The 16,820-nt window shown below is 29.4% G+C and overlaps 1 protein-coding gene across 1 annotated transcript; it reads right to left on the minus strand.

Moving 5' to 3' along the window:
• Positions 1-6,766: 6,766 nt before the first annotated feature.
• LOC138342297 (protein RGF1 INDUCIBLE TRANSCRIPTION FACTOR 1-like) lies at positions 6,767-9,599 on the minus strand. Its single transcript, XM_069294636.1, has 3 exons — positions 9,339-9,599; positions 8,499-8,651; positions 6,767-6,885 (listed from the first exon to the last, which is right to left on the minus strand). Exons 1-3 carry the CDS (start codon positions 9,579-9,581, stop codon positions 6,802-6,804), a joined length of 480 nt encoding a protein of 159 aa, XP_069150737.1. The 5' UTR covers positions 9,582-9,599; the 3' UTR covers positions 6,767-6,801.
• Between the last annotated feature and the right edge of the window lie 7,221 nt (positions 9,600-16,820).

Here is a 16,820-nt window from a genome sequence, read left to right on the forward strand (position 1 = left end):
AGTTCATTCAAAGTGTATCTTCACTCCTTTTGATTCTAAATACTTTAAACTACTTCTAAACACTTATAAATCACTCATAACATTAATCATAACATTTAATTAATAATTCAAATTCAAGTTAAAGTTAATATAAAGTTTTGAGAATTCTTCTAAACCTTTTGAGAGAGTCCCTGAGTATTGAGTTCCTTATTTTCTTTGTGATTATATTTATAATCTTGAAACTATTACATGTTACCCATGAAGTCCTTGAGTTGAATTGTTCATGCCCATAATTCCGCATGAACCCTATAAATCAAAAAATCTTGAGATGAGGAATACCTTTGAGTTCTCAAGTTGAGTAGTCCATGCTCATAATTTCGCATGAACCCTCCAAGTTAAAAATTATGAAATTATCCATAATCATGAGATCATGAACCTTTAATTAATACTTCAATTCAAGAAAATCTTACGGTCAAATTTTGAAATTAAGAAACAAGTCAAAACAAAGTTTATAAAGTTCTCAAAAGTCTTTTACAGACGTTTTAACACTGTTTAAGACTAAAAGTTTCAAGTCAAGCTAAGAGTAAAGAGTTGCGTTCACTTCTCAAAAATATATAGGAAACTAAGTATTCCCAAAGAATTTATAAATGTTTTCACATTTAAGATAAGAGGAAACTAAGATTTCCAAAAGAGTTTTGAGCAAGAAAACGGAGCATCAATTCCATAAGAGCTTTTAAATCTTAAGTGTTGAGAAATTATCTTAACTTAAAGAAAGAAGTTGTTTTAAAAACACATGAGCTAAGTATATTTTTAGGAGTAGTATAGAGCACTGATATGGGGATGCAAGTTCATAATAACTCAAGTCTCCATAAACTACGTAGTCATCATAGATATTAATGGGTCATACTTTTGGATGATCACATAAGTTAAGCTAGTGGATCCACTAAGTTAAGATTTTTATATGACGGCAAAGTATAGAACAGTTCTGGCAGCGCGGGAAAAACGTTGTATCACCACCTAGGCTCATAGTGGTGGTTGTGGGTTAAAGAATCTCCCACAGAAACTATATTACTTTATTATATGAGTAAAGAAGAGTTTGCTATTGCATTTTCTTTAACGAACTAAGTTGTTTTTAATGTTTTATAAAGTTTTCTATATATTGCATGTGTATTCTTGCTTTATATTGAGTTGACTATCTAGTGTTGAGTACACGAAATCGAATATCATATCTTTGACTTGAGAATCTAATCTTTAAGTTGAACATCTAATATTTGAGATGAGTATCTTGTCCTTGAGAGTACTTCTGAGTTGAATACGTCTTATTGGTTTCCAGTATCCTTAAGTATATTTTAAGTTGAGTAGGTTCCAAAAGAGATAAGTATGTTTCCATTTCTATCAACTTCAAAACTTATGTTATGCTTTAGATTCCCCTTACATATTAATATGTTCCAGGGGCTGAGCCATTTGGCTTGTATCTTTTGATGATGTAGACATAGGTAATGAGGATCATCAACAGGAGTTAGTTGATACATCTGAGTGTTTGAGTTAGCTATGGTAAGCCTCCTTGATTTCGAAGGATTTCCTTTACTTTTCAATTTAGTCAGGATGTCGTGGGTCTTATCCCGATTTCCATCCTTGTCAGTTAGAGGCTTTATAGATAGTCAGTATAGTTTAGTAGTTTGTATTTTTCATTTATTTTATTAATTTTTTAAAGACTTAAGTTGCCTATTATATGGCGAGTTGAATATATTATTTTATTAGAAGTTATTCATTTGAGTTAAATATTTGTATTTCGATTTCATGAATTTTTTTAGTTTTTAAGATTTTGTATGCTTAAGTTAGTCTTCCTCTTGTAGTTAGGCAGGATGAGGGTTCGCTTGGGACCAGAAATGGTCTTCGAGTGTCGGTCACGTCCAGGGTGTAAACTCAAGTCGTGACAATCTGTATATCCGATCCACCAGTAGGGATTTACCCATAGATGTAGAAATACGTGTAGCATACATAGTGAATCATACTTCAAAGAATGTCCTGTAGAAAAAGGTGGTTCCATAAGAATATACTAAAGCAAGGTAGAATAACACAAGATACTTTTTTCATAGTGCTCATATCAAACATTTTCATTCATCTTACTCCATTTCCTTGATTTTTAGCCACCAACAATCAATCATTTTGGTCTTTATTGAAATCATTCATATACTCGATTTATGCAAAACCTACATACTGTCAAAATATTCCATTAAAGCTACAAATGTTATTACAAACAAACATCATAACCCCACCATCCATTTACCTTACTCTCAAACCTTCATGAGTATCAAAGTCTTCTTATCAAACAAATTGTAACCTTAAAAAAATGAACTATTGCTCCATCTCTTTCCATTTAAGCATACCATGATAGGCACGGGTCCTACTCGAGGCTGATAGAACTAATTTTCAAATCTAATTGTACTATTCCATCGAGATAAAGTTATTAAATCACACATAATGTCGACTCCACACAATCTTTCACATACAAAATTGCAACTAATTAACATTCAAACCACATATATGTAATGCCAAAACCTAGAAAAAATTCTAGGTCACTCCAACAATTTTGTATACTATAAGCTCATAATCTTTACTCAGTATCAAATGCATAATCGTCTGTATTATCTCCTGAACAAAGAAGTTTCAATCCCCTCGATATATTCATTAACCATGTAGAACCATAGGTCCGCACCATTATATCCATAAGTTACTTTCATGAGTTTAACAATCTAGTTCGACATAACCACATATAATCTTCCCATCATTTCTTGTCAGCCAAATCAAAAGTCAATCTTTATATAAGTCAAACTATACCGAATCAATTCACATACATAGTCGTATTATAACTTATATATGAAAATCCATGCACCTTCAACTTCGAACCAAGAGTCTATATGAGAGGTCTTATCCCTTAACATATCTTAATTCTGCCCATGACGCAAATTTTAAATACCTTAAACTCTTGAATATACCAGACTTTTTTTCCTTTCACCGGCTTTCTTACCATCATTTGGCCAAAAACTCATGATATTTTTACCTTATCCTCTAAACCAAAACATTACGTGAAACCCCTCTTAGGTACAACAATCAAAAGTAACCCAACTCATGATATTTTTACCTTATCCTCTAAACCAAAACATTACGTGAAACCCCTCATAGATAAAATAATCAAAAGTAACCCAATTTAGGACTCAAATTATTTTTTAAAGTCCTTCCAAATGCTTCACACTCAATGCAATCGATCATTTCTTATCTTACCAATCCATAACTTGAAAAACACACAACCACAAACATAAACTCATTGTGAAAAACTTGAATTTTGAATACAATTATGTAACCCAATCCTTTTTACTATCAACAATAGATCATACCTTGATGATTTTATGTAACTCAATCCTTTTATCTATCAACATTAGCTCATACCTTGATGATTTTATGAATTCATGTATCTTAGCTTGTCATTGATCACCTCTCCATATACTAAAACCATACTCATTATCAAACTCAAAATCACAAATGAATTTATCATCACATTCGGTTGAACGTCTTTACACTAATTTCTCAAATTTTATCCAATATTTCTTATTACAAATATGATTAGCCCGTAACACTGTTATCATAAGTAGAGTAAAGTGGAAGAATCTACGTGTCTCTAAACTCAATTTTCTACTATCTGAAAATATATCTTTGTCCTTGCACTCAAAGTAAATATCATTGTTCTTGATATCCTCTTTTCATAGACTAATCTACATTATACTAAGTCTCTCCACTGTAGCTATAACTCATTTCAATTCTATTTGAGTGGTGTCCCAACACGTCATATAACTTTTCATAAAATACACTACTTAACAAATAGTAGCGAATCAGAACTTTAGATACTCACAAGTCATCAATATAATACGAAATTCATTAAACCAACAATCCTTATCACATAGTTACATTTCAATCACAATCTATCACAAATCCTTATTAGCGTCATGCTTAGTTAGTGTTGATCATTACCATGAAGTCAACCTTCTCATCAACATGACACCTCAAACCCTGCTATGCCAGCCGTCCAAAGGACATACCTATCTTTTTGTATGTACTTCCTTTGTAAAATTCTTAATTGTCTTCACACAGTAAATTATTTGAAAATTTTCTTTATCCATAAGATTTTTATTCCGATATCAATCCACTACTCTGAAGCTTACAAAGAAATCACCACTTATTTAAAATCCTCAAGATATCCTTCACAACCTAAAAACATAAATATTGTTACAAAGATTTACCACTAAAAGCTTCCTTATAAATAATGGTTAACCCATCCCTCCGTAGTAACAAGCTAGTTGGTTATGCAAATACGAATGCAATATCAAATTTTATTATATAATCATGTTTTACAATTGATAACTTCTTGAGTAGTTAGTATTCACGCTTACAAACGACATATTCATTTTCATATGACACTAGTACCACATGCAAAAGTTTGTTGGATCCACCACTAGAACACATGATACCTATAGAGAAGATTGTACACAAATAGCCCACATATTTCTGTCAATTAAGTAACTATAATGCACTACCAAATTTGTTTAGTCTCATCCAAAGTGTTATCCATTCCTTCGTAGATCATATCCATAACTTTAACAAAGTAAGAATTGGTACCATTGTGATAGTCGTATCATGATCCTTTTTATATACACTTAATATATAAAATCGCAGTAGAAATTCTAAACTTAATTGATGTAACATTGCTCTCATCATTCTCTAAGCAACCCATTCATTTTCTGACAACTTTACTAACTGTATTTTTCAAGGTTACGCTATTCATTATATAATCATCCTTTTAATCATTCCACTCTCAATTGTCAAACTACTCCACATATTATCTATACCACAGAAGTACTAATCCCACTACTAAACGACTAGCCAAAAAAATAAGAATAACATAAGACGCTCTTTCACTCTACTTAGATGAAGCCCCTGGGATTATTGAACGTAAATCAGTGCACGAGCCTATGCAAACAGGTTTAAAAGCGAAAAAGAAATTCCTTTTTTTGAGCTCCCGAATCATCAATTGGACAAATTTTCTTTGACTTTTGAAGACTTGAAGTCCCTTAAACCATTGCTCAACCTAATCATTTATTTATCCTCAAAGGGAATCATCAAACCATAACCTCACACAATTCCTTCGAATAACTGAACATTCTAAACGTGACCACACATCTTTTTACAAGTATATCACTTCAACATTAGTACCATATTAAACATCCAAGGCATGGATGACATCAACTACTCACATTAGGAACTACGCACGAGTCATCACATAAGTGAGAGAGAATGAAATGAAGTGATACCAATCTGAACAGACAAAGGATGCACGATAGAGATTCAAGAAGTGTAGTTTTTTTCTTAAAAGTCACTATATCCTCTCGAAGATAAGTACATATGTTTCCGTACCAATCCTTGAGACTTTACTTAGACTCGACTTATACACACGTGAGACCTATGAACCTAGTATCTGATACCATTTTGTCACGATCCAAAAATGGATGTGATGATACTCGTCTTATCCCACCAAGACAAGTCAGCTTCAAACTCAGCAATTACAATAAAATGACTCAAAGAATGATGTTAAAATAAATGCACTCAACATGACCCTTAACATGGCTTTAGTGGAGAACTATCTCCTCCAACTTTGATTGTGCACAAGTTAACACTTAAACATGTATAAAATTGGACAAGTATATAGACTCATTTGTCCTTCATGACATAATACACATTGTACGCCGCATAGGACACAATTTCCATGTAGGGTTCTATGTAGGATGAATGTATCTTTTGTTCAAATTCATACAAGTTCAAGTGTCTACTTGGGCAAACCAAATAGTCGATAAAATGTACTCTTATTTACCGTATTTGAGTTTTATTTTTATTTTGAAGGAAAGCCTACCATAGTTGCTTTTACTTTTTTAAAAAGAAAAATATAATTTTCTTACATATTTAGTTTATTCTTTCCTTAGAAAAAAAGTTTGGAACTCTATAAATTAAAGACCCCTCTTCTCGTACAAGACAAAAATAATAGAATCTACTATGTAGTCATTAAAAAATTTTGTTTATAAGGAGATTATTCTCCTAATAGAGTTTATATTAGTTTTCATGTGTAGGTCAATTGATCAAACCATATAATAATATTATGTTTTTAGTATAAATTTTTGTCATCTAATTTATCACAAACACGATTTGCAATTGTAAGCTTCCGTATGACGCCTTTATTTCTTTAGAACTGAATAGTTTGGGGTACTTTTGAGGTTAAAAAATAGTTTTGCAAGAATCAGAGTTAAAAAATAATGGAATCGATGGGTCTTTTCTCAAATGACATTGACATAGTTGAGTCAAAATTTTAATGGATAATATAAATAAGTTTTTTCTAAAAGTTAGATATCATATTTGAGCACAAGCTTAGATTCAACTTGCTACTGACTAAATTGAGATGTAGAGCGTGAAGATGAACTAGTCTAACACTATGAAGATATTAGACTAAAAACTTCGATGGAGACTTAATTTTTTTTTTGAGCTCGAGAAAGAAAACTACCTTATAATTAAAAATAAGAGGCTCTTTAAAAGAGACATCATGCGTCCACACATACTTTTAACCAAAATTACAATGCATGCAAGAACTAGGTTTTAAAGTCTAAATTAAAACTAAAATAGTTGAAACTACATACGTTTTTTTAGTTGCAACATAAAATCACACAATTTAAAATTATCCAAGCAAAGTATTTTAAAATGATCAAATTAAAGCAAAGCATGTTATTTTAAAGGAGCTCTGCAAGGATTTCCCTTCCTCTTGCGCTTCCGCTTCGTCTCAGCAATCTTTCCCCATTTTGCTTCCACCTACAAATTCCATCATAATATATATTATTCACAAACATATTTGTGGATTGGCAATGTAAATGTATAATAATATTTTATCTCCCTCAATATTGTATTTAAGAACTCAAATACAATATAACAATAACCACTTCTCAACTATATTAATAAAACTAAAGTTCAATTACAATTTCAAAAGTTGATGTTACAACTAAAACAGTAATAAAAGAACCCAAACAAACATATAGAAATATCAAAAGTAAGACTAGGGGTGTGTTCGGTATGAAGGAAAATGTTTTCCTCGGAAATGTTTTCCTGAAAAACAAGTAGATTTTGGATTCATTTTCTCATGTTTGGTTGGTGAGTAGAAAATATGTTCTAAAAATAATTTTTAGTGTTTGATTTATGAATGAAAATATTTTTTTGAGAAAAATCTTTTATTTTTACTAGAGTAGAAAATAATTTATGAAATTGAAAATACTTTTTAGAAACAATTTTTTTGGGGGGGTGTGGCGGGTGGGTGGGGTAGTGCGCTGCCGCGGGTGGGCAGGGTTAGGTGAAAAAATAAATTTTTGAAGTTGAAAATATTTTTTAAAAATAAATTTTTTTTTGGAGGGGGGTGCTGGTAGGGGGCTGGCGGGGGGAGGGAGGGAGGGAGGAGTTTTAAAATAAAAATATTTTAAAAAACGACCTCAAATTTTTTGGAGGGTTGGGGGTGGGTGGGGGTGCGGGGCTGGTCAGTGGTGGGTGAGTGGAATGGGGTGTCAGGGATTGGGTGAAAAATATTTATTTTGAAATTGAAAATATTTTTAAAATTGATTTTTTTTTGCCAAAAAATATGTAATTTGAAGTTGGAGAAGAGTTTTGGAAAATCTTTTCCTTAGTTTTTAAAGGGAAGTCATTTTCCTTAATTTTAAGAAAAATGAGTTGATTTGGAAAACATTTTCCAATACTTTTGTCTCAACCAAACATGAGAAATTGGAAAATATTTTCCAAAAAATATTTTCATTCATACCAAACACACTCTAGAGATTTGGGTAGAACTACAGTTTCATACAACAATAAGTCTAATCTATCTTTCCAACTTCTCTTCCTTTTTACTAGTTGCTATTTTTGTATGGTTCTCAATTCAACCTTTGTGAAGGTCTTTTGATCTTATTACTTCTTGTTTACCTATACCTGATTCTCTGATGTCATGTTCCATGTTGGACTGAGATTGATTCATAACATTTAGTACAGTTATATCTTTACTTATAATTTGGCTTTAAAATACTCACTTTAGCTTTAATGAGAGATTTTGGACCAAACATTTTAAGTCTTTCTTTCTTTCTTTCTTAAAATTCATGTCAATTCAAACGATATCACATAAATTATGAGAGAGGGAGTACGTTTTTTCAATTTCCACATTCTATTTAGGATTATACAACAACAACAATAACATATCTAGTGAAATTTAACAACTAAAGCCTAGAGAGAGTAGAATGTACTCAACCTTACACACTACCTCGTAAAAGTAAAGAGACTGTTTTTTAATCAAGCATAGTTTCCAGAATTCAATTTTTAAAAAATATTAAATAATAAAATAAAGATCATCGCCAAACAACCACTAAATTTGAAACGGAGGGAGAGAAATGTACCTGGCAAGCAATGCTACAGAATTGAAACCGTTCAGGGTCATGCAATCTCCTTTTGCAAGTGAGACAAGTAGGATCTCCAGCAATTAAAGAGCTAGACCCAGAATGTGGCAGAGGATTCAAAGCAATTATCCATTTCTTGTTGCATTTGTATGTCTGCACATAGAAAATTATATATATCTCATCAGTAACATATAGATGTTAATTATGTAAAAAAGAAAACAATAAATCTTTGTTGTAAGACTATATATACATGTGTGAAATAAAAATGTCTGAATTTATATATGACTTAAGTTCAACAAAAAATAGTTGAACTTCATCTATAAGTACATGAACTTAAGGCAAACTCAAGAAAATCAACCATATGGATCTTAAGTTCTAAGAGAAAAAGATTAAACTTTAGTCATTTTGTTCAAGCTCAATTTCAAAAACAATATGACTTAATTAGTGGATCCAAATAGAGATGGCTCAAGAAAAGAGCTAGTAAAACACTTGCTTTTAGACAAAAGGCTCCCAAAAAATTAGTAACTATTTTACGAATTTATTAAAACTTAAAATAGATGATTATAATAAAAAGTACAAATGTTATGCATGTATAAAAAACTATTTGCTTTTATCATAAATATTTACAATGTTGAATTAAAAATCTCAACTTTTATATTAATAAACAAAACTTTTACAACAACATCCAAAATAATAACAACTGATTAACATCTCATTAACTTATATTTAATTATCATTCAAATGTTTAAATAAATTAATGTCCGGAGCATCAATTCATAACCAATATATGTAATCTTCTTTCATTTCTAGTTGTAACTGTCTATATCAATTTAAATTTACCTGAATTAGTTTGCAGTCAATATACTTCTTCATCTGCTCGAGAGGAACAACGTCTTTGTAAACATGTCGATAAATCTTTAGCTGGTCATGATCATTGTGTTTGTTTGTAGAGATGCAATACCTGCATAAATCGGAATCACATGTGATACAGTACTTGCTCCTTTCATTCTTTTGAAGTCCATCATGCACCAAACATTCCCCAAAGAAAGTCTTATTCAAAAGTGGTCCTAGCCATGTTGGCATACTCCTTCCAGGTTTCAATTCCCCCTGCGAAAATCATTACAATAACAGATTATGATATTTTCAAGTGATCTGCTTGGATTGCAAAACGTTTTTCTCACTTTTTAAAATATAGTAAAGTAATATTATCATAAAAAATACATAGTACAAGAAAATAAAAAATACCTATCAAGCTAAAACAGTCTTTCTCATTATTTGAACAGTACTTTACTTGAACGATATCATCATCAAATATACATTTATCAAAAAGAATTATGAAGAACATAAAAAATATTTATTAAGCGAATTATCTCTTGAACTTTATTTAATGAAGATAATGAACTTTAAAGACTAAAAATCTACTAAGGTTTGTTTAGGAATGAACCAAATCCAATCAATTGATGGGACTTATCTAGTTTAGAGTTTAAGTTTTAGGAGAAACAAAGACTTCACTTCTTTCTAGTTGAAGTTCTAAGAACATCTACCTACATTTTATCTATAATAAAAAAAATGTATATTAAGATTTTCGTAGGATACTATTGATTGATGATAAACTTATAGTGTAACAGAAAAGAGAAACAATTTCATAAAATTCTGAGTTGATGACATTATCCATGTCAATGATTATTAAAGAACAAAAAACATGAACTTGTATGTGTGACTTAAAAAGATCCTTTGATATGCAGACTAAATTATCTCGAGAATATAATTTTGATTATAATTCTAAAACTAATTTATCCAATATGGAATTTGGAATAAACTACTTTCAAAATAATCTCAAACTTAAGCATGAGATATTTCATCTTATCTTGCACATCGAGTGATCATATTACTCATGGAATTTGTTTAAACCCCATCTGTTATCTTTCCATCACAGAGAGAAACCACATCACCTATAGCTTTTGTGACAGACCGTTTTTTTAGAGAGACATTAGGTACATTAAAAACACACTAATTTAGATTTGGGACACATAGATTCCATAGAGGGGAAAATTTCCTTAACAATCTTTTTCCATTACAAGGTTCATATGAGATATTGGTTAAGAATTATGAAATTTCATCTGTATGATCACACCCTTAATGATGCACACCAATTATAGAAGGAAGGGAAGTTGTATAGAGCTAGGGTCACTCACCTCACAAAACTTGAAAGAGGTGACATTGGCTGAATAAATTAATGAGTATAAGACTCAAACAAAATTTTTACTACGTGTGAGCTTGATTCTTTTTATTTAGTCATTCATATGGAAGTACTAAATAAATGAATGACTATGAGACTTGAGTAAGCTTTTATTTGATATCAGGAATTTGGACGGTTCATCAAGTCTTTTATTGCCTCACCTCCCTAATAAGAATAGGGGTAATTTACAAATAGGGCTAGTAAATTTATCAATCAAAATATAAGGAACTAATAATTTAAGTTTCTTCATTAGAAGTAAGTTCTTTCAAACTCAAAATACACTTAAGATAGAGGAGTACCCTTGACCACAATGGATCTCCTACCAAGTATATTTATAATAGGCTTATTGAAATATTTAACTGTTACATCACTCAATTATACCCTCTAATTAGTAGAAATTCTTGACTGATTAGAAATTTTGTTATTGAAATAAATCTTAAATAATAGTAAAATGTTATTCTCTCATAAAATTAGTCTGGAAGATTTTCCAATATATTATCATCTATTAGTTTTATAAGAATAAAATCATAGCACAACTACATATAGTAGATCTAAATTCAATTTCTTGAAAATTCGCCCTCTTTTATACAAAATCAGTTAAGAGGTTATCAAACATATAGTCAGCCTCATGAAATTTTATCAACAATCAAAGGAAAAAATAATTTTCTATTTCCTTTTTGAGATACAAATGAATAAACAAAATGGTAAGAATTAGATCTCACACAAAAAACACAGAAATAAACAATCAATTTTGAATGAATTCAACCAAAGAAATAGTAATTAAAAATTACTAATACTACACATTTATATATGTATGTACCTGCTCATTTGTTTCAAAAGGTGATGAAGCAGAGCTACTCATATTTTTTCTTCCAATTTTCTCCTCTCTAGAGTGTATCAATTTTCTGAAGAAAACATATAAAACTAGTAGTAGGATTTTATTACAAATGTATTGTTCCCTTGAAGTGTACTTAGTTGGCAAGACAACAATTGAAGTAATAAAGACAATTTTTTTAGTCAAATAAAATTTAGTTTAGAAGAACATAAGGACAAATTTGGGCCTCCAATTCTCTAATTGTCCGTTATATTTTAAGAGACAATATGGATATGTTCAATGAGGTAATGAGGAACATTTTTACCACTTTTACCCTTAAGATGAGAGGCGATGGATCCAAGACAAATTTTCAAATTGATAAAACCTAGAGTTAATGAGGTACTGTATATATGTATGTAATTGACAATATTGTCATTTCATTTTGCTTGCCAAACAATCCCATATGTATTTTCCTCTTTATCTATTCTAGTCCTCCATTTAAAGTTTTCCCCCAAACAACCCCATATGTAAAGTCAAACTTTCACACTTAATGTATCTCCAAGTAAGGGGCTTGTACACATCTATGATTTTATCATATATGAAGTAATTAGATTTAGTGAATTTGAAATCAAGGCAAATTAGTAATTGTGTGTGTTAATTTTGATTTATACTTAAAAGGAAAAGAAAATAAAAGGAAGAGGTAATTCGTTGATTCTCTCTTTACATGTCAAGCTTGTTAATGATTCAACAATATTTTCTTGAGATGCAACTCATAATATAAGTATGTGATAAATGGTCATCGAATTCATTAATAATTTTTTAGGTGGAAACTTGTTGGTTTGTCAATAAAGTTATGTAATGTAAATTAACAAGAAAATATTACATATAAAATATAGAAATATGCTTAATTACGTAAGGCCTTCAAAAATACTAGCTAGCACATATCTTGCCTCTTAAAGGTCAGTCTTAACTGTTTCGATTCTAAGTCAGATTGGTTTACCTTTGGGTCTGATTTAGGGGTTAGGGTTTTAAGAGAAAATACTAGTTAGCCCAACCCTTGACTCTTAAGGGGTTAGTCATGTTTAATGGGTTAAACTAATTTTTTTTCATACTATATTGTAACTTTGTATTAATATTTGAAATTATGAAACTTTGTACTTTGTAAGAGGACATAAGTTATGAATAAAACCTCAACTAGTTAATAGCTTTCAATTTCTTATTGATAACAAAATTTTTATATAAAACATAGAACAGGATTTACTACTTGAATGAAAAAAATTGAAAAATCAAAAGAAGAAAGAAGAAGAGAAATTAAATTCAAACTCTAGATGTATGTATCACCAAAACTACCTTCTTATCAACCACTTTTAATATGGAGTCATTATTAACTATCAATCTCATATTTAACAAAATTTTCGTTGAACTCTGTATGTACCCTCTATTCAATCATATAATAACCTCACACTATTTTCTTTATTTCCAGGGGCTAAGCACATGAGGAGGTTGGACACAATCTCTTATCAAAGTGCTTAAAAATACTTTTCAAATAATTAGCTAAACATAAATTATTATTTTTCTAAAAACTGATTTTAATAAAAGTGTTTCTCAAAATAAGAATAATTTGGCCATTTGAGCTAGAAATGAAGAACTACTTGTATAGCTATATCCATGTGTTCTTAATGCTTTTAATTGGATTAGAGATAATCAATTAAGTAAAGCCGTCAATATGGGCTAGGTCCATTGGGTCGGTCTGACCTAACTCGTTATTTATTAAGGGTGAACTACGATTTTCGGAGTTCATTTAAGATAAAGAGTTTTTTAGCCCAGCCTGAATAAGTTTGTGAATTTGTGGGGCTTGAAAAATATAGATAGGGTCAGCTCATGGACCAAATAAATACTAATTAAAATTAAAAATCAAATAGAGTATAAAAAATAATAAGAGTTTAAACAAAATCTGTTTAAAGTTCGAAATATTACAATTTAAATGGAAATTATGTTTATAATAACATATGTACTACATAAAACAAAAACTACCTAAAATTTCTAGGAATTCAATAAATAGGTAGTAACCTATGGAATATTGTCATAATTTTTGTGTTTTATTATGATCATTGAAAAACAGTTAGGTTAATATTTCTATTTAGTTATTTATACTTTTATTTGAAATCAAACATAATAAATATTATAAATATAATATTATTTGTGGATTTAGTTAACAAGCTCTAACACTAACACCATGTAATATTGTCTTATCGATATTTATGATAATATTCTTAAACTATAATTTGATTTAAAAAATTATAAAAGAAATATTTCAAAGAAAAGAGGGCCGATCCGGCCATCCCACGTACTTGTGGGTTGAGCCAATTATTTTCTCACCCACACCAAATATGGGCTAACCCAACTTGACCCGTAAATTTCAAAGTCTATATGGATTAGCCCAGATGGGGTGGGTCAACCCATATGGACAGCTCTACAATTAAGTAGTCTTGTTAGTGTTCGAGGAGCTAATATTGACTCCTTATCAAGGTTAAGTACTTGACACATGATTAATTAGTGTGGCGGATAAGTATTTGCAATTGATTGTTTCTTGAAATAATCTGTTTTTTCTATTTTTCGTATCTCGTGTTTTCTTTGCTTGTGAGACCATGGAACATTTTACTTATTTTCTAATCAGATATATCTTTGTTAGATTTTAAATCAAGAAACAAATATTAAGAAAATGGTTCAAATTTGCTTATATAAAGTTAAAAACTTTAATTTCTATCACTTTTAGTCATCTATCTGAAAGGATGTGAAAATCAATCACAGTGATAAGTCTTTTCTCTAAAGATTTGTTTCTGGCAAGTTGTTGGAGAATAGTTAAGACAAGATGAAAGAAAATATTCATGTTATTACTACTAAGTTAGAGAAGATCTTTTCATATGGTTTCTTTGATGTGATAGAGCATTTTCCAATTCACCTTGTACAAGAGTCCCGCTTCGGAGGTCTAGTTCAAACAATATGGATATATCCATTTGAGAGGTAATATTAGAATATTCACTAAGTTATATTCACTAAGTTTATTTTTTCTTTATTAACATCTATCATATATTACTAAAAGCGGAAACAAAAAAGTTGAAAATTGAAATATACTTAGTAAAAATATATAAAATAGTTAATCAATTAAATATTAAATAGTTGTTGTTGTTATTATTATTATTATTGAAGTGAAAAGGTGTTAAGTCGAAAATTAAAAGATGAAAATATTCATAAAAAATTGTTGACATTCTTATTCTTTTACAAAAATTTATTATTTACGTTTTTTTAATTCAAAAGTGTATTTATTTTTATTTTTCTCCTTCAATTTACTATATATATATATATATATATATATATATATATATATATATATATTGATAGATAGATAGATAGATAGATAGATAGAGAGAGAGAGAGAGAGAATTTTAATAATCTACTTTAAAGTATTTCTTATTTCTAATTCCTTTATTCAAAAGATTAATTCCATAATTCACACTTTTTCATTTTCATAACGTTCACATCATAGTAAAGGATGGTGAATTAGAAAGTCATCAACGTTCTCATGAAGTAACATACATTCATCTTAATGCATTAAATGAATAACAAATTTTTTATTAATTTTACATGTTGGAATATAAACAAGCTCTAAATTTCAATAATTGAAACCCTTATTTCCTGATTGCATTAACATTTAGAAATAACTACAATCCTAAATCTTAATACCCTAAACCCCCTTATTTCTTTGCTTCATTAATATAAATTATCTTGTTTTTTTCACAGATTCTTAGGTATTCTTTTCATTCTATAGTTAAAGTGGTGAAACATTTATATTTTTTTTTTATTGATTCATACTTTAGTTGGACTCAACAAAGAAGGATCTTGAATTTTTATTGGTTGTGATAGAAGCAGTCAACGAGAAGTTCGAAAATTATGTACTATTTATGTATTTTTGCTTACATCTATATATATTGTATGATTAAAGTTTTAAGAAAGATCAGTACATTGTATTATTTTATTTTATTTTGTATTTTAATCTATTAAACTTTTTAAATTTAATTTTTTATAAATTTCTGATTGATTAGTTATTTGTAACTTTATTGAAAGTTTGTTAATTACTAACCAAAATTCAAAACTTACCGTTAGTTGCTTAAAAGAACTTGATTTTAAACATTAAGATATGTTCCTTAGTTGATACTATTTTCCATATTCAACGATATGTTAGTAATTATTGCATTTTATTATTCGTTACATGTATATTTTCATAAATTTTAATTATTCTAACAAATTTATGAAAATTCTCGTGAAACGCACATGCAACACACTTATTCAAATACTAAATACTAATAGTATTATCTAAAAATGACTAAAGAGAAAAAGAAAAGACATGTTGTGCATGGAGTGTGTGCATAAAATCACATTAATTTATCATGTTTAAGCAATAAATTGAAGTGATAATATAGTATTATCTAAAAATGACTAAAGAGAAAAAGAAAAGACATGTTGTGCATGGAGTGTATGCATAAAATCACATTAATTTATCATGTTTAAGCAATAAATTGAAGTGATAATAGATACATTCATTAATGATAATTAGTACAAAAGGTACATATATAGAATTAGACTTGATTTAAATTAATCTATAATGTTAATGGTTTTTAGGGTTGTGTATCGCCCGGTTCGGTTTTAAAGTTTATCGATTTGATTTATTGGTTATTGGTTTGTAGAGATGTTAAATCGTTATAGAATCATTAAGATATTGGCTTTTCTGTTATTGGTTTATCGGTTTGGTTCAGTTACGTTTTAATCTTTAAGATTTGACAAAAAAAATCATTGAAAATCACTTAGAAACAAGGTGACAAACCAAATAAACTATGCACATGAGTTCACAAGTTACATTTTGTTCAACCAAAAATAAAAGTAGGAAATCAAACTCTAAGTCAAGAACTTTATATACAAAATGGTATAAACATAATAAAAAAGCAAAGGACACAAATCACATACTTTTAAGGCAAAATTACCATTTGTCCCTTATAAGTTTATAATTACATAAATCTCTCAAACTGATACAAAAATATAAGTGCTGATACATTAATCTGATGCGCGACATACATTAATCGTTAAGTAAGATACATTACATTTTATACATGATACACTTATCTGATACATTAATCGTTAAGTAAGATACATTACATTTTATACATGATACATTAATCTGATGTGCGAGATATACTAATCTGATGCGCGAGAT

Source organism: Solanum lycopersicum, chromosome 2 (genome assembly GCF_036512215.1).
Source record: "Solanum lycopersicum chromosome 2, SLM_r2.1".
Taxonomy (NCBI): domain Eukaryota; kingdom Viridiplantae; phylum Streptophyta; class Magnoliopsida; order Solanales; family Solanaceae; genus Solanum; species Solanum lycopersicum.

What these genes read in the sequence shown, in the direction of transcription:
- LOC138342297 (XM_069294636.1), bottom strand. Translation starts at nt 9,581, where the DNA reads ATGCCAACATGGCTAGGACCACTTTTGAATAAGACTTTCTTTGGGGAA. An exon ending in TTGACTGCAAACTAATTCAG is followed by an intron (nt 8,652 to 9,338) that starts GTAAATTTAAAT and finishes TTCTATGTGCAG; the next exon opens with ACATACAAATGCAACAAGAA. An exon ending in TCTGTAGCATTGCTTGCCAG is followed by an intron (nt 6,886 to 8,498) that starts GTACATTTCTCT and finishes TGGAATTTGTAG; the next exon opens with GTGGAAGCAAAATGGGGAAA.